This window comes from Dromiciops gliroides, chromosome 4 (genome assembly GCF_019393635.1).
Source record: "Dromiciops gliroides isolate mDroGli1 chromosome 4, mDroGli1.pri, whole genome shotgun sequence".
NCBI lineage: Eukaryota > Metazoa > Chordata > Mammalia > Microbiotheria > Microbiotheriidae > Dromiciops > Dromiciops gliroides.
The window spans coordinates 469,161,455-469,183,995 of NC_057864.1; the positions used below are offsets into that span (position 1 = coordinate 469,161,455).

The following is a 22,541-nucleotide window of genomic DNA, read 5'->3' on the forward strand; positions in this document are numbered from 1 at the left end:
GGCATTTACACTGAGGAGGTCAATGAAAAAAAAAAAAGAAAAAAGAAAGTACCATATATAGAAAAGACCCACAATAACTATAATAGTACTTTTTGTAGTTGCCAAGAAGAGAAAACAGAGTAGGTGCCCATTACATAGGGCATGGCTAAATAAACTGTGGCATAGGAAGATAATGGTTGACATTGTGCTATAAAAAAAGAATGTACGTGATGAATTCAGAGTAGCATGGGAAGATCTGTATGAACTGATGCAAAAGAAAAGTCAGCAGAACCAGGAAAACAATATATTAAATGACCACAGCAATGTAGATAGAACAACAACAACAACATAAACAAAACTGAAGGCTGTGAAATTATAAGGATTGTTTGGCCCCAAAGAATAGTTATGAGAAGGTACCTCCTTTGTTTTTGCAGAAGAGGGAGACTCTGATGTAGAACTTTGCATATAATGTTGGACTTATTTCATGCCTTGGTTAGTTTAACTAAACTTTTTTTTCTTTGTTATAAGGGATGACTCTTGTGGAGGAGAAGGGTAGAGAGATGTATTGGGAAATGTAGGTGATATGAAATCAATATTAAAAAAATTAAAAATCCACTTTCCACATTCCTCCCCCTCTCTATACACCCCTAAAGTGCTTATCCAGGCTTTGCATGAAGATTAAAAGTGAAGGGGTGCTCACTACTTCCCAAAGCAGCCCAGCTCACTTTAGCAAGTCTAAAGCCCCATCTGGTGAATTGCATCCTGCTGAGGTCTGTCCTCTGGGGCTGAGCAGAACAAGGTGAATTTCTGCCACAAAACAGTCCCTCCGATACCTGAGGGCAGCTCTAAAGTTCTTGTGTCTTCCTTCTCCACGCTAAACAGCCCCCTCCCATCAGAGGCAATTTGAGAGCTAGAAGGAATATAGACACCATCCAGTCCAACCCTTCCCTTCCCAGCCTGGTCGCTAGGAGCCACCCATTATTACTGTTTGGTCACTGCCTAGCTGCCTACCACTGGCCACCACCCTGCTCTAACTCCTACAGTTAATTAAAAACAAATCCTAGAGACAGAAGAATGCTTCCTATATGGGCCAGGAGTCCTTCTCTCTCTCTCTCTCTCTCTCTCTCTCTCTCTCTCTCTCTCTCTCTCTCTCTCTCTCTCTCTGTCTGTCTCTCTGTCTCTGTCTCTCTGCCTCTCTCTCTCTGTCTGTCTCTCTGTCTCTGTCTCTCTGCCTCTCTCTCTGTCTGTCTCTCTGTCTCTGTCTCTCTCTTCTCCCCCCCTCCTACTTCCCTTCTTCCCTTTCTCCTTCCCTATACACAGTTGCTACTTGGAATTATATACCTGGGGAATCAATGGTGTCAGGGAACCCCTGCCTTAAGCCCCAGAACCCAGGGTTGAGACAACCTGTCCCCTGGCACAGAGAACAGGAGATCTCTGGGAAGGCTCTTGTTTAGCTCTCCATCTCCAGTGTCTTCTGGAGGGGTCATTCCCTGCTTTCAAGGGAAAGGGAAAGCCTGACCTTTTTCTTGAGACATCTCAGAGGGGCAGGAAGAGAATGTGGAGGTGGCTTAAGGGATTGTCCAGGGTGGAAGCAAGCCACACTCTGTATATTCTCATTTATATACATGCCTCTGCCATCAGGAATAAATGTTCCTTGAGGGTGGGGACTGTTTTAACTCTGTATCCCCAGCAGTAGCTGAGTGCCTGTGGCCTGGTAGGGCCTTAATCAGTCCTTGCTGATTGACTAGTTAACTGACTGATGGATGATCTCCTTACATTCTCTATTCAGTAGGGCTAAACTGGGGCATCAGAATCCTAGGATCCCAAATTAAGGCTGGAAGGGATCTTAGAGATCCTCTCTGCCAATTTATTCCCTCTCTCTCTCTCCCTTCCTTCCTTCTCCATTTATTCATTCATTCATTCATTCATTCATCCATCCATCTCAAGGATCTTTTTTTTTTTTGGTGAGGCAATTGGGGTTAAGTGACTTGCCCAGGGTCACACAGCTAGTAAGTGTTAAGTGTCTGAGGCTGGATTTGAACTCAGGTCCTCCTGACTCCAGGGCTGGTGCTCTATCCACTGTGCTACCTAGCTGCCCCCATTCATCCATCCATCCATCATTCATCCACTTATTTATTTATTTTCAACCCCTTTGTTTACAAATGAGGACTCAGGTCCAGAAAGAGGAAGTCATTTCCCAGATTTCTAGGACCAAAGACTTAGAGCTGGAAAAGGCCTCAGAAACCATCTGGTTCAACCCCTTCATGAGGAAACTGAGGCCCAGAGAGGTTAAGAAATTGTTCAAGGTCAAAGCAGCCCCTTTCTGAGTCTGTGGGCAATTCCCTTCTGGAAGGGAAGGGGAGAGCAGAGAGGGGGCTGGGAAGAAGTAAGGAGTGAGATCCTGAGGCTTGGGCCCAGTGGGTGGGTGGGGCTCCACCTCCCCAACCCCCACCCCACTGAGCCTGCACCTTCCCAGAGCTGGGGAAACAAAGCCCACTTGATCAGGGCAGCTCCAGTTCCCGGTTCCCATGGGCTTCTTCCGTCCTTCTCAGCATCCAGTATGCTGGGAGGACTCCCCGCTGGTGACGGAGCCACTGTCACGGCTCCAGAGCTGGAAGGCCTCTCATATGCCAGCCAGTGTTCAGTGGCCAGAAGGGAAAAGGGCAGAGGTTTTTGCCTGGCTTTTTTCTTTCATGCCTTCACAACCTTCAGAACCTCACAAGAGCCAGACACTGTTTCCAGAAGCTGGTAAATGCCCCGGGATTGAGCTTCCAGCCTCAGCCACCCCAGCCCCCATTCATGTCACCCCAGCCCTTGTCTGGGAAACAGTCTGCTCAGTTTCCTAGGAGCTAAGCTTTAGGCCAACTGGAAGGGGCCATAGTTCCATGCTTGGCCTCTCTGTGTCAGTGTACCCCACTTCCCTGGCTCCCAGGGTGAGGAGGGAAAACAAAGAGTACTCTGGCTCTAGACTCAGAGGAGCTGGGTTCAAATCCAACTTCTGGTGCTTACTACCTGTGTGACCTTGAGCGAGTTGGTTTTAATGCTGTGGGCCTCAGTTTCCTTATCTGTAAAATGAAGGGACTGGACAGAATGGCCTCTGAGGCCCCTCTTACCTCTAGAGCTACGACCAATCATTCTCCTTGGACACACTGAGTGGGTTCCATCCTCCATTACTGAACACCTTAGTGGAAAGGAAAGCCCGGCCTGCCCCGCCACCCCCCAGCGATTTAGCCACCCTAAGAGAAGATGTAACTTACTGGCTTGGGGCAGTGCACGTATCGGGCCAGGCTGATGATGAGGTCATGGGTGATGGGGTCCACCAGGTTCCGAAAGCTGGCATAGCGGTAGAGGACGTCATCCAGCGATGTCGACTCCATGCCCAAGTCCTGTGGGAGCAAAGGGATGAAGCGAGGTGAGGGGCTGTGGCCTTCACATAGGGCCCCCTTCTGAACTGGCCGGGCATGTCCCTGGCTGGTGCCTGGTTCATCCAGTCAGGGAGAAGCCAAGTGTTGGGCTCTCCCAGTGTGTGCCCAGTCCTGACCACAGTAGGGCTTCAGCAGGCAGTCAGGGACTGGGAGAGGGGGCACAGGGGGCTCCCCCCAGGATAGCTCCCCTGGAGCCAGTAAGAGAGGGGAAAAGTGTCAGCTCGGGCTTCCTCACTTACAGCTCCCTCTAAGCAGCTCTGCCTGATACAACGTGGGTGACCTTGGGCAAGTCACTTCCCCTGAGCCTCAACTATCCCTTCTGTGAAATGGGAGGGTGAACACGATGCCTTCTCCGGCCCCCTCCACAAGCCCAGCTTTGATCCGGGAAAGTGGACAATCATGTCGTTTGTCTCAGGTCTCCCCCATTTTAAGGAACTGATGAGTAACTGCCTCCAAGTCTTCACTCCTGGCTCCCTGGGAGAGGCTACCTGGGACTTCCATTCAGACCCAACTCCCTCAGTTTGACACCATTGCCCCAGAGAAGCTCACTGTAGCTTTGCCCAGAATACACAAGGATTAGTGGGTTTGTGGCCGGCGTGAGGCCTCGCATGCCCGGTGCTGGTGTCAACACTGCTTATTGGAGGGACAGGATGTTTGCTAAGATCCCTTTACTCTGAAACGGACTCTTCTGAAAACGAGGGTTTTAAATAATTGAAAGCAATGCTTGGATTCAATGAGACTCAGTACAAACAAAGATGTAATTCTTCCCCCATCCAAGTTCCTCAACCCCTTGAAATCTATATGTGGCCATCGACCGCTAGTTAACAACCTCTGCTCTAAGGCAAAAATGGGAAGGGGGCAAATGTTGTCTCTCCTCCGCCCCCAGCCTTCCACAGCCTATCTCCTCACAACCTGCCCCACCCCACCTGGCCTGTAAGCCGAGGTGCCCTGTTCCCAGGAGAGACCTCAAACTCCCATCCACCCCATCCCCCAGGCAGCCTCTCCTCCGAGCCCTTGTCCCCCCAGGATGATAAATCTGCTGCTTGGATTTATAGCAACCAAAGGAACAAGTGGAAAAAAAAAATCAGCAGCTGGTGTCGCCCTGGAGGGGAAAGAGAAGAAGAGGGAGGGAGGAGAAGAGAGCAAACTCGCCCACACGCCTTCTCCCAAGGATGCTCAGAGAATGAACAAGCAGGGGAGCAGGGTGCGATCAGAGCTCTGTGTGATGGGCTCCCCCTATCTCCCTGCCAGCACCAGCTGAAGCCCTGGGGAGGGCGGGCAGGAAGCAGGGAAGCTTCTCAGTGGGAAGAGATGGTGTGAACTGGCAGTGTGCCCAGGATGCCCACTCTATGCCCGGACATCAGAATGACAGCCCCACCTCCCTCCCACTGCCCTGGGGAAGGGGCCCGGGAAGAAGAGAGGCCCAGTTAGCTAAATCATTCATTCTGATTCTAGCTCATTTTCTTGGAACCTCAGTTTCCTCATCTGTAAAATGATCATAGAATCATTAGATCTAGGGATTAAAGAAGCTTCGTAGGCCAGTGAGTCCAAACCCCTCCATTACATTTACCAGTGAGGAAACAGAAACCCAGGTTGCAAAGTGATTTCCCTAAGGGCTCATAGGTATGAAGTTTCAGAGGGAAGATTTGAACTCACGACCTCTCACTCCAGACCCCATGCTCTTTCCACTTGTGAGGGTCAAATGAGATGATGCGTGTAAAGGGCTTTGTAAACCTTAAAGGATTCTCCAAATGTGAATTATTATTTCGATTATTATTATTATTATTACTATTACTATTATTACTCCAGCCACCAGTTGAACAGGTTTGGTCCTACCTGTGTGACTTGACCTGAGAGGACCAATGTCAGATGACCTCAACTGTCTTGTGTCTCTGCCACAACTGGCTGTGTGGCTGGGGTCAAACCCTTTCCCCTCTAAAATGAAGGCTGTGTGAGGCCCCTCCCAGCCCACCCAGCATTCTAAGCATCTGTGATTCTAACTGCTCCAGACTGGGCTGGAGACTTCCCAGAGGAGGGGGCTGGAAGTCCAATATATTTCCAAGTTTTTTTGACCTTGATGTTTGTTGTTTGTCCATTGTTAGACAAAGTCCTTCTGAAGGACAATGATTTTGATTTGAGATGTACCTTTTCTTCTTTCTTTCTTCCCTCCCTTCTTTTTCTCTTTCTTTCTTTCTTTCTTTCTTTCTTTCTTTCTTTCTTTCTTTCTTTCTTTCTTTCTTTCTTTCTTTCTTTCTCTTTCTTTCTTTCTTTCTTTCTTTCTTTCTTTCTTTCTTTCTTTCTTTCTTTCTTTCTTTCTTTCTTTCTTTCTTTCTTCCTTCCTTCCTTCCTTCCTTCCTTCCTTCCCTTCTTTCTCTTTCTTTCTCTCTCTATTTCTTTTTTTTTTTTGGTGGGGCAATTGGGGTTAAGTGACTTGCCCAGGGTCACACAGCTAGTATCAAGTGTCTGAGGCCGGATTTGAACTCAGGTACTCCTGAATCTAGGGCCGGTGCTTTATCCACTGTGCAACCTAGCTGCCCCTCTTTATTTCTTTCAAAGCTATCAGGGTAAAGTGACTTGCCCAGGGTCACACAGCTAGTAGGTGTTTGAGGATGGTTTTGAACTCAGGTTCCTCCTGACTCCAGGGCTGCTGCTCTAACCTCTGAGCCACCTAGCTCCCCATATCTTGGGCTTTTCAATATGGCTTCCCATCTCATGGCCTCAGTTAAGGCTCCCAATACTCTTGTGGATAAGGTAGGCACTCTCATTCTCACTTTACAGATAAGGAAACTGAGGCCTGAAGGAAAAAGCAAGTTTGGGGGAGGGGAAGGGAGAGGGCAGAGCCTTAGTTTCCCTCCCCTCCCTCCTTTCCTCCCTGGCCTCTTTCTGTCAGAACGCCCTTGTCTCTTGCACAATCATAATGTAATGGCAACTTGGAAGAGGTGGCGGAATGAGGGGACCTCATCCCAAGAACAAACCGGTGATTTTGTCAGCTGCTTTTCCGGTGCCTGTATTTGCAATTGGGAACTGCCCCAGGAGAGGAGGAGCCCATATTCCACACTAGATCTGAGCAGGGCCAGAGAGGACCCCATGATGCCTTGCATGGTCTCCCTCATCCCTGTGCCTCTCTCTCTTCCCTAAAACAGAGCAGCTACAAAAAAGTTGTATCATGTATGAGGGGTCAATGATCTGTCAATCAGCGGGCATTTATTAAGCATCCATTGTATACCAGACTCTCTGCATGGCAGCTTCCTCATCATGAGGGGACTGGCCTAGATCATCTGGAAGGTGCTATTTGGGTCTAAATTTAGGATTCTATGAGGTTGTGGGAGAAAGTGGCTGTGCCACCACCTTGTCCACGGACCAAGAAGCCACGTTTCCAGCCTGGTGTGCATCCCAGCTGGGAAGGGCAGGGTTCAAGGCTGCCATGGCTGGGTAACTTCCTTTCCCCCTCATCCTTCTCGCTCCTTCTTCCCCCCCTTCCATCACTCCTCCTGCAATACTCTCTCCAGGCTCTGACTGGATCTAAAAGCTGAATTCATCTGTAAGGTGATAACTTCCATGCCCTGCCCTGCTCAGCCCCTTCCTCTGCTTCACCGGGGCACAGTGCCTGTCAGGCCTCCCCTTGGGCCTACCTCCTCACTTCCCCCAGCTCCCCCAGAGCAGCAGACACCGGGCCTCTCTCTCTGTAGCCTTGAGGGGGTGAGCCTTACTCCCAACCTGCTCAGGAAGCAGAGATAATTCACTCTGGTTCTTGGCCCTGAGCTGGGGGCCACATGTGGAAAGGAAGAATTCTGGATTTGGTTTTTTAGGTTTTCCTATCTATGAAGCATGAGCTGGCTACACATTCTTTATTCGTAGGCTATCCAACTTCTGTTCAAACCATCAGCCTTCTCCTGCCCCCCTCTTCCACTTCCCACAAGGTCGCTGGCCTCAAGCACTTACTAGCTGTAGGCCCTGCAACAAGTCACTAACCTCAGTCTGCCTCATCTCCTTATCTGTAAAATGGAGATAATAATAACACCTACCTCCTAGGGTTGCTGTGAGGTTAAAATGAGATCATATTTGTCCCTTAGTGCTTCCTAAATCCTTAGAGGACTATAGAAATGCAAACTAAAGTTATTATTCATTCCATCAGCAATCTTCCCTGGGTACTTCTGACCTTTGTCCCTATCTCCCCTCAGCCCCTGGCCTAGCTTCTTCCTTGAGGTGTTTAAGTATACAAAGAGTAGCAAATCTCTTGGTTGGGTCCAAGAACTGGAGACCCCAGGGGTCCCTCAATTTGGGATGCTACCAGGCCTTAAGAAATGGTGGAAGGGAAGGTTTCAGATGATGATGCCCAGTGACGGGAGAGGAGCCAGAACAATTTCTATGATAACAACGACACTGACTTTGAAAGGCTGGGGCACTCCACTCAGTGAAATAAATGTCCAGCCGTGATTCGGAGGACTCTGGTCCTAGGCATGGCCGATGTGGGGATTTGTCTCACTTGACTGTGCATATTTGTTCCTGGGCTTTTGTTTTTCTTTATTTTTCAGTGGGAGGGAGAGGACAAGATGGGAAGGAGAGAAAAGAAATGCTTATGAATTTTTTAAAATAAAAAAAAAATGTGTTTAAAGAAAAGAATGATTAGCAGAGCACCAGATGCAGTAAAGGGGCGGGGGGCGCTGGAGTCTGGAAGTCTGGAAGAGCTGAGTTCATCCCCCTCCCCCCCACCCAGGCACTGAGGGTTAAGTGACTTGCCCAGGGTCACACAACTAGTAAGTGTCAAGTGTCTGAGGCTGGATTTGAACTCGGGTCCTCCTGAATCCAAAGCCCATGTTTTATCCACTGCACCACCTAGCTGCCCCCTGGAAGAGCTGATGTGAGGTTTATTTATTATACTGTGTGAGGTTGTATTGGACTTGGAGTCAGAAAGACCTGAATTCAAATCTTGCCTCAGATGCTTACTAGCCATGTGACCCTGAATGAGTCATGTAACCTCTGTTTGCTTCAGGTTCCTCATCTCCAAAATGAGCATAATAACAACACCTAATTCCCAGGGTTCTTGTGAAAATCACTTGGGCTAGCAAATGTAAAGCGCTTGGTAAATAAATACTGCCTATTATTATTACCAGACGTTTGTGATTTTTTTTTTTGAGTGAGGCAATTGGGGTTAAGTGACTTGCCCAGGGTCACACAGCTAGTAAGTGTTAAGTGTCTGAGGCCGGATTTGAACTCAGGTCCTCCTGACTCCAGGGCTGGTGCTCTATCCACTGTGTGACGTTTGTGATTTATAGCCTTTTTCTTCATTTATAAAATTAGGGACTAGACTAAATCATCTCTCGGGTCCCCTTCAGCTCCAGGCCCTGGGATCCCTGGTGACTTCACCAATCCTATCTCCTCAGCCCCAGAGGATTCAGTAAACCATGGGCCCGGAGTTTGGGGAACTGACCCAGGAAACATGAGAGAGGCTTAGGGAGCAAAGCAGAAAGAGGCCTGAGCTGGAGGGGAGGCCCCAAGAAGCTTCCCTCTGATCTCTCTCATTCAGGATCCTCGCCTCCACTTGGACTGGCCCATCCACTCCTGCAAGCAGGGGAATGGACAAGATGACCCTGGGAAGAGGACCTCTGGGAGGAGGGGCGGCGGTCCTGCTTGTTGGTCCGGCTGCCAACCTGACCAGTAGCCAATCCTGGCTTTGCTCAGCACAGGCAGATGGCACCCTCCCCAACAAGTATCTCTGTGTTTGTTTGTTTGTTTAAATTTATTTTTCTCCAGTGGATTCCTGACTGAGGAAGGGAGGGGGAGAGAGAAGGGAGAGGAAAAAGTAGAGTGGTAAGGAGAGGGAGGGAGGAGAGAGGAGGGAGGGGAAGAAGGAAAGGCCGGGGAGAAGCAAAGTAGGGGAGGAGGGACAGGAAGTGATAAAAGGGGGGTGGCTGTCCTCACAGACAAGATTTATGGTCACATTAGCTAATGGCTCCTGGGGCCCCGTGACTCACACTCCACCAAGCTTCACTTGGGGTGTGGGGAACCAAAGGTCTCAGCCATAGGAGTCCAGGCTGGGGGACAGATGATGGGAGGGGCCCACTGGGCAGAGGCCTGATCTTTTCCCATAAGGACTTTAGGCCTCTCCCATGCTCCATGCGAAGGAAAGGAAGGGGAAAGGAAGGGAGGGAGAAAGAAAGTGGGGGATGGAGGGAGAAAGGGAGAAAAGATGGGGATAAGGGGAGGAGGGGAAGGAGAGGAAGGAATATGGGGTAGGCCGGGCATCTGGGCAAGTCATTTTCCTTTTCTGCCTCAGTTTCCCCATGTAAAAGGCATATGTTTGTTGGACTTGATAAACTCTCAAGCCTCCACCCAGCCCTAGATCTGCAGTCCTCTGAATGAAGGGAGGAGACAGTGAAGTCTCAGCTGGCAGGGCTGCCAACCTGCACCTCCTGAAGTCTGAGTCAGCAGCTTCAGGCACATTCCCTAGAGGCCAAACCACCAAATGCCTTCCTGCGTTAAGGGTGGGACCCAGGGGGTCCAGAGAGGCTAAGGAACCCTTCTCAGGGTCACACAGCTGACGAGTCCCCCAACAGAGCTGAAGGAAATACCAGGTTTCCCAATTTCTGGGACCCAGACAACAATAATAAGCATGTGAATATATCTGCTTCTCTATGACATGTTTTCATCTTATCTTTCCCTTCCAGATCCCAATAGAACGTGTGTGTGTGTGTGTGTGTGTGTGTGTGTGGACAGACATAAATACATACTTGTGCTGTCCCCAAAGTCTTGGTGTAGTTGAGTTTTAAACTGCACTGAGACTTTTGGGACACCCTGGTGTGCGTACATTGTCTTCCCTGTTGGACTGACTGGAAGCTCCTTGGGGGCAGCGGCTACTTCACATTTTGCCTTTTGTATCCCCTGGACCCGCTATGCAGAATGGGACTTAATAACCAACATGTTCATTGGCATGAACCTCCTTCCCCTTTCTCCAGTGTGTTATCTGTCTGTCCCCTGCACTTCTGCATTCCACCGTGGGCGCCCAAGGGTGGTCTTGCAAGTCTTACTCGGCCTTCTAGAGAGAGGAGAAGAGGTGGTCCCAGGCTTGGGGAAAAGCAAGCAGATAAAGCCAAGAAGCCACCTTCCCTTCCCCCACAGCACACTGGCATGGCCCAGGGGGGCAGGGGAACCCCACAAAGAGCTCTGAGGAGAGAAGTGGGAGAATCGTCCACATAGAGATCTGTCTACTGGGGGACCTGAGCTCCCCCAAGGGATCCCTAGGGTAGAGAGCCCCCGGGCCGCCGCCTCTGTTGGAGCTGTCCAGATGTTGGAACTATCTAGATATTGTCAGGGCAGTGGAGGCAGCAGCGCTGGGGAGTGCCCCCCACCCCCACCCCAGCAGGCTCAAGGGTCTGAGTCAGCCTGGGATGACATCCTCTTTGGGGAGGTTTCCCTGTCTTTCTCACGGCGGGGGGAGGGGGGCAGGAAACTGGGCTCCTACTAACAGGGGAGATAAATAGGGGAGCTCCGATCTTGAGATTGATCTGTGTAGTGACTGGCTGCGTGGGATCTCTTTACTGTGTGCTGGAGGCCAGGGAGCCCAGGGAAGAGGAGAGGTGGGAACCTCGGTGGGGGCGGGGAGATGTTGGGAGCTTCAGGATAAAATGATCTTGTGAGCAGAATATTTTTGGGACTGCTCACACAATGAGTACCCTGCATGCTAAAAAGGAAAGGATCAGGGCAAGAGGAGTCTCCTCTCCCCTCCCTCCTCCTCTCCCCTCCCTCCTCCTCTCCCCCTCCCTCCTCCCTCTTCCTCCCTCCTCCTCTTCCTCTCTCTCCTCCTCTTCCTCCCTCTCCTCCTCTTCCCCTCTCTCCTCCTCCTCCCTCCCTCCTCCTCTTCTACTCCCCCTCTCTTTCCCTCTTCTTCTCCCTCCCCTCCTCCCTTCCCTCTCCTCGCTCTCCCCGTTTTCCTCCCTCTGTCCTTTTCTCTCTCCCATTCTCTCTTCCTCCACCCTGTCTCTATTTCTCTCCCCTTTGTCTCTGCTTCTTTTTCTCACCCATTCATTCTCCTTTTCATTCCCCCTCTCTCTCTCTCCCTTCCTCCTCCATCCCCCTTCCCCCTTCTCTCTCTCTCCTCTTTCTCATTTTCTCCTTTCCTCTCCTCTCTTCCCTTCCTTTCTCCTCTCTTCTCTTTCCCTCACTCTCCTTTTCCCCTTCCCTCCCTCCCTCTCCCCTTCATCTCTCTCCCCTTCTCTCTCTCCCTCCCTCCCTCTGCCCCTCTCCCCCTCCCTCCCTCTCTCCCTCTCTCCTCCCCCTCTCCTCCTCCTTCCCTCCCTTACTCCCCCCTCCCCCTCCCTCCCTTTCTCCTTCTCTCCTCCCTCTCTCCTCCTCCTCTCCCTCTCCTTCTCCCTCTCCTTCCCTGCCAGCCCTCTAAATAGTTTTCCAATTTGGCTGCAACAAGTCAGCTTGGCTACAGGATTCACACTGGCTCTGCCTAGCATTTCCTCACATACACTGGAGTCTTCCCCACCAGCCAGAGCTTGAGGGTGGGGGTAGAGGAGCAGGGAGAGGGGGAAGCCTGCACCCCCAGCAGACACTGGTCTTTGCCTCTAGCCAGAATGCCCCTCCTCCCCCAAGGCCAGGGAAAGAAAATGAGGAGGGGAGAGGACATCCTGCACTTTTCTTTGGCTCTCTGCCCAAGGTCCCTGGGGTCTGCCCCTTTTGATTTGTCTCCAGGCCGGAACCACGCAGAGGCGGCATGTGCCTTAGAGTGGCAAGCGAGCAATTCCATCCTAGCTCAGTGGCCCCGGGAAGTCACGTTCCCTCTCTGAGACTCAGTTTCCTTTTCTGTAAAAATGAAGACCTCTCCAGAAGTCCCTCCCAATGCTAAAAGCCTCTTTAAGGAAGATGCTACGTGGGCTGATGCCGCTTCTTATTGCTCTCCCACAATGTGTTTGCTTTTTCCCTCTCCTTTCCCTCCGTCCTTCCCAGACAGCCTGCTGACTTCTCCATAATCGAATCTCCCAAAGCCTTGATTTCTAGCTGCTCCTCCGGCGAATAATAGGTTTTTCTTCCCACCCTCACTTTAATCTTTACCCTGAAGAGATCTAAACTACCTTTCCCCTGCAAAGCCCCAAATGGAAGAGATGGGAAATTAGCTTGGAAGCCTGTCTCTCTCTTCTCCCTTCCAGACACGACCCTGGCTTTTACACAGACAGTTGGGAGGAGAGGGAGGAAGCACAGCATGAATATTTATCAGCAAAGGTGGCCGGTCAATACTGGAGCCACCACAGAGCCTGGATGGACACTCAGGGGCCCTTAACAAGGCTATCGTCCACCCAGAATGAAATTAAGCAAAGGGCTCAGAAGGATGAGCAGGAAGTGTGGGGGGGAGACTTGTCCCCTACTGAACCCGGGAAGGATGGCTTAGAAGAGTCAGAGGGCCTGGGGACAGCCCCAGGGGACATGCCAAAGATGGACAGACATTTCACAAGCCTGAAGAAAGGGTGGGGTCACATCCTGCCTTTGTCACTCACTACCTGTGTGACCTTAGAGTCAGTCAGTCAATAAGCATTTATTAAGTGCCCACTGTGTGCCAGTCACAGTGCTAAGTGTTGGGGATACAAAGAAAGGCAAAAGCAACCCCTGCCCTCAAGACTGGGAGCAGGAAACACAAACCTTTACCAATATGGCAGTCTATACATTTTTCTGGCTCCTCAGCTTGGCTCACATTCTAATCATGAAATGAGAAGGAACTATGTAGGGAGAAGACATCTACAGGGGAGAGAAAAGATAATCTCAGAAGGGAAGACACTTCCCTAGGACTTAGTTTACTCATCTATAAAATGAAAGGGTGGACCAGAGGGCCTCCAAGGCCCCTCCCAACCCTGCCTTAAAGTTATGTTCCTAGAATTATTATTAGCCCCACTTTACACAAGAGGAAACTGAGGCCAAAGGAAGTTAAGTGACTTACCCAAGGTCACATAGCCTGTAGTGTCTAATATTACTAGAGCCTAGCCTAGCATTCAAGATGTAATCAGAAATACATTTTGAAATAAAACTATTTGCATATCATGGAAAGTAATTTAAGTACCAGGAGTTGAAGGAGTAGAAGGCTTAGGGCACAGTGGGGAAATGACCATAGTGGACATGCCAGAGATGGGCATTTCATAAGCCCCAAGAGGAATGCATCAGAGACAAAGAGGTAGCATATTCTCCAGAAGATACCCTGAGCTCAGGGCTCAGAGACAGCAGCCGGAGACACAGCGGAGTGTGTGGCACTGCCAACAACCAGGATAACAGCTGTCCGCTACCCAGGAACAGTGTGCCAGGAGTTGATTTGTCATGTTCCTCCCCTGGCTGAGTTTTCGGGGGAGAGAATGGGTATGTGGGTGTGGGTGTTAGTGTGTCCATCCAAAGTCAGTCTCCTCTGCAGTTTGCTCTCTGAAAGGTCATTCTGGAGGGCAAGGGCCCGGCTGGGCTGCCAAATGAGATGAGAACATGAGGAGCAGATTGGGGCTGATGTTGCGGGAGAATAAGGCTGGCCAATGAGGGAAGAACTGTGGATTTTGAGTGGGAAGGGTCATACCTGCTCAGTTCTCCAGAGGAAGAAGCTAAGGGCCTGGAGAAACAAAGGGACTTGTCCCCCATGCCTGGAATTCTGTCCCTTACCCTCACCTCTCAGAATCCGCTGTCCTTCAAAGCTCAGCTCTAAAGCCACCTCCAGCAGGAAGCCTTCCCTGATGCCTCATCTGCTCTTGCCTTCTTTCCCCTCGGAGATGAGCTTTTCTCTCCCCATGTAAATGTCTTCTCCCTCCTTAGTTCCTTCTTGTCTTCATGATTAGAATTTGAGCCAAACTGAGGAGCCAGAAAATTGTATAGACTGCCATATTGGTAAAGGTTTGTGTTTCTTGGCCCCAGTCTTGCTTTTGCCTTTCTTTGTATCCCCAACACTTAGCACTGTGACTGGTGCACAGTGATCACTTAATAAATGCTTGTTGACTGACTCTAAGGTTACCTTGCATTTACAATGCAAGGACATGTGTGGACATATTGTCTCCCCCATTGGAATGTATTTGCCTTTTCTTTGGCTTCCCAGCTCCTAGAACAGTGTAAATACTTAATAACAATTTAATGTATTAATGATTTAGCACTTAATAAATTTCTGTTGATTGATTGATTATCAGCCTGAGTTCTCACAGGAAGCTAATGGTCAAACTGGGATTTGAATCCAGGCCCTCAGACTCCACACCCAGCATGCTCATGCTTGCGCTCCCCCCCCCACTCTGCACAACACCCTGCTAGGTGGTCCCACTGGAGTAACAGAGGTCCTGGCACATTGGGGGTGCTCAGGAGATGGCAACCAAGCTAGCCCAACAGCATTTGTTACAAAGATTACATGCAGGTGAGCCTCATGTATGGCTGAGCACACAGTAATAGTAGCCTTAAAAGTACATGTTGAGAGCAGGTAGGTGGCTCAGTGGATAAAGCACCGGCCCTGGATTCAGGAGTACCTGAGTTCAAATCTGGCCTCAGACCCTTGACACTTACTAGCTGTGTGACCCTGAACAAGTCACTTAACCCCCATTTCCCAGCAAAAAAAAAAGTACATGTTGAGGGGCAGCTAGGTGGCGCAGTGGATAGAGCACTGGCCCTGGAGTCAGGAGGACCCAAGTTCAAATCTGACCTCAAACACTTAACACTTACTAGCTGTGTGACCCTGGGCAAGTCACTTAACCCCAATTGCCTCACCAAAAAAAAAAAAAAAGTACATGTTGCATACTGTAGGTGCTTAATAAGTATTTGTTGCATAGATGAACCCACACCTATCCTAAAAATATCTGTGCTCATCCTTCAAGGCCCAGCAAGTCTTCACTTCCTCATGACAGCTATGCTTCATAGTGAACTCTCTCCCTTCTCCAGACTTTTAGGGCACCTGGCACCTATCTTCCTTTTCAGGTATTACTTTAGATAATCTTCCCTTGTGTTACCTGTTACTTTTCCATTTGAATGGAAGAGACTGGGCCTTAGTATCTCCTGTTTGTTGGTTGATGGATTGGAGAGGGGAGAGGGAGGAGAAGGCCAAAAATAGGTCTCTCACTGAAATCTCACTCTCAGTGCTGGAAGGAACACTGGAGATTCCCTAGCCCAACACAAATCAATAAGCATTTAATACCTACAATGCATAAGGCATTAAAGATACCAAACAAAGGTGAAAGCCAGCCCTGGCTCCGAGGCACTTCCATTCCTCTTGGGGGGGATAACAAGTCCACAGATAAGTAAATACAAGGTCATTTAGTTAAGGAGAATGCACTGACAGCTGGGAACAAGAGAGAAAGTTTCCCATGGAATGCAAAGCCCCCTGCACTGGGCTTTGAAGGAAGCCAAGGATTGGTATGGCATGGAGGGAGGGCATTTCAGGCAGGGGGCACAACCTGTGCAAAGGCCCTGAGCACGGAGTGCTGGAGCTCAGGGAACAGCTAGACAGTCATACAGAAGGTGAGACTGACCCAGCCTGGTGAGCCAAGGAATCTTTAAAATCTCTGCTCCAGAGGCAAAGGGAGCCATTGAGGAGGTGTGAGGGGAGCAGCAACAAGGCCAGACCTCCTACCCCACAGCGGGATCTTTGACAGGTGGTTGGAGGTCTCTGCTTGAATACTCCCTGGCAGACATACAAGGAACTGACTGCTTCACACGAAGAATCTTGGCCACTGGGGCCTCTGCTGGGAGCATGACCACAAGGACTTTAATGGGAAGAGGGTGAGGGAGAAACAGGGAATGGGCATTGGATCATGTTATCCAGAAACACATCACACAGGGACACAATACCCAGAGACACATCATCTAGGAGCACAATATCCAGAGACACAAAACCCAGAGACACAAAACCCAGAGACACAATATCCAGAGACACAAAACCCAGAGACACAATATCCAGAGACACAAAACCCAGAGACACAAAACCCAGAGACACAATATCCAGAGACACAAAACCCAGAGACACAATATCCAGAGACACAAAACCCAGAGACACAAAACCCAGAGACACAATATCCAGAGACACAAAACCCAGAGACACAATATCCAGAGACACAAAACCCAGAGACACAATATCCAGAGACACAAAACCCAGAGACACAAAACCCAGAGACACAATATCCAGAGACACAAAACCCAGAGACACAATATCCAGAGACACAAAACCCAGAGACACAAAACCCAGAGACACAATATCCAGAGACACAAAACCCAGAGACACAATATCCAGAGACACCATATGTGGAGATACAGTATCCAGAGCAACATTACCCAGAGACACCTTACTAATGGATAGGGTCACAGTGTTATGGACTGACTGGTATTGTGTTTTCCCTTCCTTTCATTAAAAGGCTCCAGGAGGGCAGAGGGTTAGAAACTTCCTCAAACATCCTTCTCCCCTCCGGGTTCCCCCAGCTCAGAGGCACCTTTCCAAAAGGAGAGGAAGCATGCTAGGCCAGGGCTCCTGGGGAACAAGGCAGAGTGGGAGGGCCCTGAGCTCAAATCCTGCTTTTGTCCCTGGTTGTTTCCCTTCCCTGGCCCTCGGTAAAAGCTATCATCCTGGATGTGTTATTGTGTCCATTTAACAGATGAGAAAAGGAAGGCGATATGGTATAGAAGGAAAAGCACTGGCTGTGGAGTCAGAGGTCTTGGGTTCATATCCTGACTCTGTCACTTAATACCTCTGTGAACATGGGCAAATGCCGTCATTTCCCTTGGCTTCAGTTCCCTCCTCTGTAAAATGAGGGAGTGGGGTCAGACTGGCCTCAGAAATCCCTTCCAGCTTGACCCTCTGAGCCCAAAATGAATGTTCACGTCCTCCCCATGCATGCCTCCTGCTCTAGGCCACACAGACATGTTCTAGCCTAAGAACTCTACAGCACTGGGACTCATAGTGGAAATCTCCAGGGGATGGGGAACCCCAAACCTGCAGAGGCAGCTGCTCCTCTGTTAGGAGGCTTTCTCTGACAGCCAAGCCTGAATTTACTTCTCAGGAACTTCTGCCCATTGCTTTGAGCTAGTTCTGCCCTTCCCCCTATAAGCAGAGCGTCTCTGAGCCCCTGCCTAGCTCTGCTGGGCTGGGGATCTTTTATTTTATTTTTTATTCTGAACTTTAACCCTCCACCCCAAAAAGAGCATGTACATACACACACACACACACACACACACACACACACACACACAGAAGGGTTCTATATGAAAGTACGAATCTCCATTCCATGCTGCTGCTTAAAAACAGACGAAAAACTACATGTAACTTTCAAAACTGTCCTATTGGTCTGTGCTACCTTCTGAAATGCCTTCTTGGGGGCAGCTAGGTGGCACAGTGGATTAAAGCACTGGCCTTGGATTCAGGAGGACCTGAATTCAAATCCAGCCTCAGACACTTGACACTAGCTGTATGACCCTGGGCAAGTCACTTAACTCTCATCGCCCCACAAAAAAAAATTGAAAAATAAAAAAATGAAATGAAATGCCTTCTGTTTCCTTGGAAGCATTTCTTAAAATATTACAACGGTCATTTGAGGGGGGGGGCATCACTATTGCTACTTTCTTCCTGGTGCTTCCAGTCCCCACCCCCACCCCCAATTAACCTAGAGAAAGAAAGATCAACCCAAACCAAAAACAAAACCTTGTAACAAATAAGCCTGGTCAAGCATAGCCAAGCAAAACAAATTCACAGTGTCCATGTCCTAAAAGTATATGCTTCCGTACCCTGTGTCTATTGTCAGGAGAGGAGCAGAACTAGGAATTTTTGAGAAAAACTCCTTTGATAATAGGGAAGTGAAGACCTGAAAGAATCTAAGATGCCAAGGGTGGGAGAAAAGCCACAAGAGATGAGGTCTAATGGGATCATACTTGTAAAGTGCTTGGTCCAGCACCTGCTGCATAGTAGGCTCTGTATAAATGCTTGTTCTCTTCCCCTTTCCCCTTCCCCTTCCTTTTGCCTAGGCTCACACAGACAGGGTGGTCCTGGGCCTCTTCTGTCTTCCCATCTTCCCCCATGGAGTGATCCGGCTTCCTCGGAGCAGTTGTACCGAGCAGCCATTGTCCCTAACTCGGGGCTTTGTCAGTGGAATGCTTACAGGGGCCTGTGAGAACCACTGATGACAGCTGCCTACCCGTTGCCCCCTGACCTTGTTTAGGGCTAATGATCTGGCAAACACCTGATGCCTGCAGGCTCACCTTCTACCAGCAGCCCCAGCTGTCTTCATTCAGGGGTCTCAATAAATGGCCTGCTAGGCTGAGTTTTTCCCTTAACTTGGTTTGAAAGCTTTCAAAGAAACTGAACCCTCCACATGAAACGGGCCTCTGAAGCCTCCCCAGAAAGTAATTGAATTAAAATACATGGAACAGAAACAGCAGTTGCAGTAAATAAGCAGCGGCCTACAAGGATTGGCCTGGGGAAAGGAACACAGCGACCGAGGCTGGCTCAGCCTGGAGTCAGTTTAGAAAGGGAGCAGAGCCAGCAAGGAGGCCCCTTCTCAGAGCAAAGGGCAGTCATCCTGAGGTCACAGCGAGCAGAAAGGCACGGCCCTCCAGCCCGGCTTGGTGGCTATCCCTTCCCTTCTCTGCCTACAAAAAGGAAGCAGCTGGCCAGGATGGCCATCCAGTCTAAACCCCTCATTTTAGAGATAAGGAAATAAGGCCTATGGAGGGGAAGAGACTTGTCCAAGGTCACACTGGAAGTTCGAAGCAACCAAGGTCTTCGCACTCCAGCATGTACGCTGATTTTTCTAAGACCAAGGTCATTCTACTGGACGAGCTAAGAATTGGACCCTTTCTGTGTGCTCTCCCTTTCTCTATGTTCTCCAAGCCCCAAAGCTAGAGACAGGGCCCGCATTGGACAAAAGTGAGAAGTGGACCCATTTTATAGGCTGCCATATTGGTAAAGGGAAAGTCTCCCCCTTTTTTGTGGCGTTTCTCCCATCCATGGCATTCCATGTCCTTGTCAGATGTTCACAGCCCTATTATCAAAACATTCCCCAAAGAAAGAAACTGATAGTCAATGATGACTAGGTGGAGAACGGAAGAGTTTAAATCAAAGTGTTAATTATTCCAGAAAGAATGTGTTGGGGCAGCTAGGTGGCACAGTGGATAGAGCACCAGCCCTGGATTCAAGAGGACCTGAGTTCAAATCTGACCTCAGACACTTAACACTTACTAGCTGTGTGACCCTGGGCAAGTCACTTAACCCCAATTGCCTCACCAAAAAAAAAAAAAAAGAATGTGTTAACTCAAGGTAAATAAGAACAACAGAAACAACCCAGAATTTAACAGTGGTTAACTAGAAAGACCAAGCTTGGCCCTGAGGAAGAGATTGAAAAGTATGCCTTTCTCCTTTAGGTGGGGGCCTATGGGTGGGAAACACTTTGTCCACTATCAGACTTGGTTTATGCTGAGCTTTCTTTGTCAAAAGGGACAGTGAGTTGGTATGAGATAAAGAAGGGTTATGACTGGAAAGATAGGTGATATGGAACCAAAAGATACCAATACTTTTTTTTTAGAATGATTGCATTTTACATCCAAGTTTTTACTGGAGAATGAAAGACTGCTGAGGGAAGTTCAGGCAATAGAAGGGAAACAGGGAGTATTTTGGAGGAATGGGGAAAGATTGGCCGGCTCCGGTGAAATCCCACACCCTGCAGAGTGGACCTGAGTTTAAATCCCATTTCTGATGCTTAATATCTGTGTGACCTTGGGCAAGTCATTTCTACCTCCCATGGGCTATTTCCTCCTCTGTAAAATAAGGAGGTTTGATTACATCATCACCACCACCACAACAGCTAACATTTACATAGCACTGGCTACATGCCACTCACATCGCTAAGCTCCCAGACAATTATTATCTCATTTGAGTAGGTGACCTACTAACTCTGGGTCAATGGTCATTAAAGCCGCTAACCCTCCATGGACCTCAGTTTCCCCGTCCATAAAGTAAGAAGGTCGGTTTAGATGGCCTTTGAGATCCCTTAGCTCCCAGATGAGAAAGCGATCTCATGCCCCGGAGGGAAAAAGCAGATGGTGAGAGTCAGAAATTCCAGTGTGACCTTGGGGGAATCATCTTACTTCCCTAGACCTCAGTTTATTCATCTCTAAAATGGGTGAGTTGTGCTTGATGGCCTCCAGGTCCCTTCCAGCTCTAGGCCGATGATGCCATGACCCTCCCCCTTGAACCTAGAACTTTCAGGGAGAAAAAGAAAGCTCCATGTTCATTCCTATTTCCCTTGCTTCGAGCCTGGGGGCCGGCGCCTGGCTGCACAGCTGCCTTAAATCTGCAGAAATCTGGGCCCAGACTTCTGGCTCTCACTTCTGCAAAGCAAGGATGAGTCACGCTGGATAAGGAAGCTAAGTTGCTCCCCATCCAGACAAGGAGGTGGCAAGGAGAGAAGAGCACATGGGAGCTGGCCAATGTTCCCACCTCCCATTCCTCACAAATGACCCCAAGTCTGGAGTTCCTGCCTTCTGCCCCCACCCCACCCCCAAACTTCTATGAAACTAGATTACTGGATTTAACAGGCTCGTTGGGCCCAAGGAGGTCTGCCACTGGAGGCCACTGGGAGAGCGTATTTGGATGGCCCTGTGGGGGAAGAATGTGGGATTCCTGGGAGGACCCACGGGCTGGGCCAGGAAGACAGTTATAAGCACCCCTTCTTTAGAAGACTGAATCTCTCCAACGTCAAGGCTGCTTCCCCTTCTTTTATGCCACCCCCACATCTGGCCCTAAATATTTGCTGGATCTCAGTAGTGCCACAACATGGTAGGCTGGGCTCTAATTATGGTAGAGGGTGGGGGGCTGAGCTCCCTGCCTGGCCCTCTGGGGACAAGCAGAATGGGCTAATTCATCTTCTAAATTACCCTTTAGATATTTAGAAACAGCTAGGATTTCATGTCAACAAAAATGGATTAAGTTCATGTTGAGTATGAAGTACTATACCAACATGGTAGAGACACAGACCAGTCTGAGCCTTCAAAGAGCTTGTACCCTATGGGAGTGGGGTATGGCATGTCCACAAAAGGCAATTAGGGGAGGGAGAGGGCACTAAAAGGTGGTGGTAGGGGCAGCTAGGTGGTGCAGTGGATAAAGCATAGCCCGGAATTCAGAAAGACCTAAGTTCAAATCCTGCCTCAGACACTTGACACTTACTAGCTGTGTGACCCTGAGCAAGTCACTTAACCCCAGTTGCCTCACCCCCACCCCCAAAAAGGTGGTGGTGGTGGTGGTGGTGGTGGTGGTGAAGAATCAGGCAGGCTTCACAGAATCCTGGATCTGGTGCCAGAAGGGATGTTAAAGGACATTGAGTCCAAATCCCTCATTTTATGGATTAAGAAACTGAGGCACAGGGTGGTTAAGGGGCACATAGAATCACATCAATTGTTGGAGACTGGATTTGAAGCCATTCTTCAGGGGCAGCTAGGTGGCACAGTGAATAGAGTACCTGCCCTGGAGTCAGGAAGACCTGAGTTCAAATCTGGCCTCAGACACTTGACACTTACTAGCTGTGTGACCTTGGGCAAGTCACTTAACCCCCATAGCCTCACCAAAACCAACCAAACAAAAAACCACCACCAATAACAACAACAAAAAAAAAACAACCCAAAGCCATTCTTCATGACTCCAAGACCAATGCTTATCTAAGAAGTCTAAGCAAGATTCTTAAGACATCTAAGAAAGATCCTTAGAGGTAGAGTTAGGGTACACTCCAGGCATGGAGAATGGCTTATGGGAATGCAAGGAGATCTGGAATTTTCCCAATGGGAGAACAATTCACAGTGCAGATTACCTAGAAAATGGAGGAGTGTGATGGGAGGTGATAGGAGACCAATCTGGAAAGTTGGATCCAGATTGTGGACAGCTTCACAGGGAATAGGGAGCCAGTGAAAAGTTTTGAGCAGGAGAGTGGTCAGGCACAGACGTGTGCCTCAGGAAAATGATTTCAGATGGATGGGAAAAGGGAGAGAAGAGAGGCAAGTAAATTGGAGGATGGAGGCCTGAGGTAGAGTAGACTAATGTAAATAGAGATCCCAGGACGAATGTGAGAGATGTTGGGGACATGCATCAGTGTTGGCAGGTTTCTTATAGGGAGGTCCCCAGACTTGCCCTTCCCACCGTGAATGAATGAATGAATGAATAAATAA

The 22,541-nt window shown here is 49.3% G+C and overlaps 1 protein-coding gene across 1 annotated transcript in view; it reads right to left on the reverse strand.

Annotated features, from left to right (window-relative positions):
- Positions 1-22,541, reverse strand: part of LRRC75A (leucine rich repeat containing 75A) — a 111,852-nt gene that overhangs the window by 58,969 nt on the left and 30,342 nt on the right. The window contains 1 exon segment of the mRNA XM_044002193.1: positions 3,237-3,365. Within this exon segment, the coding sequence (XP_043858128.1) occupies positions 3,237-3,365 (129 nt within the window).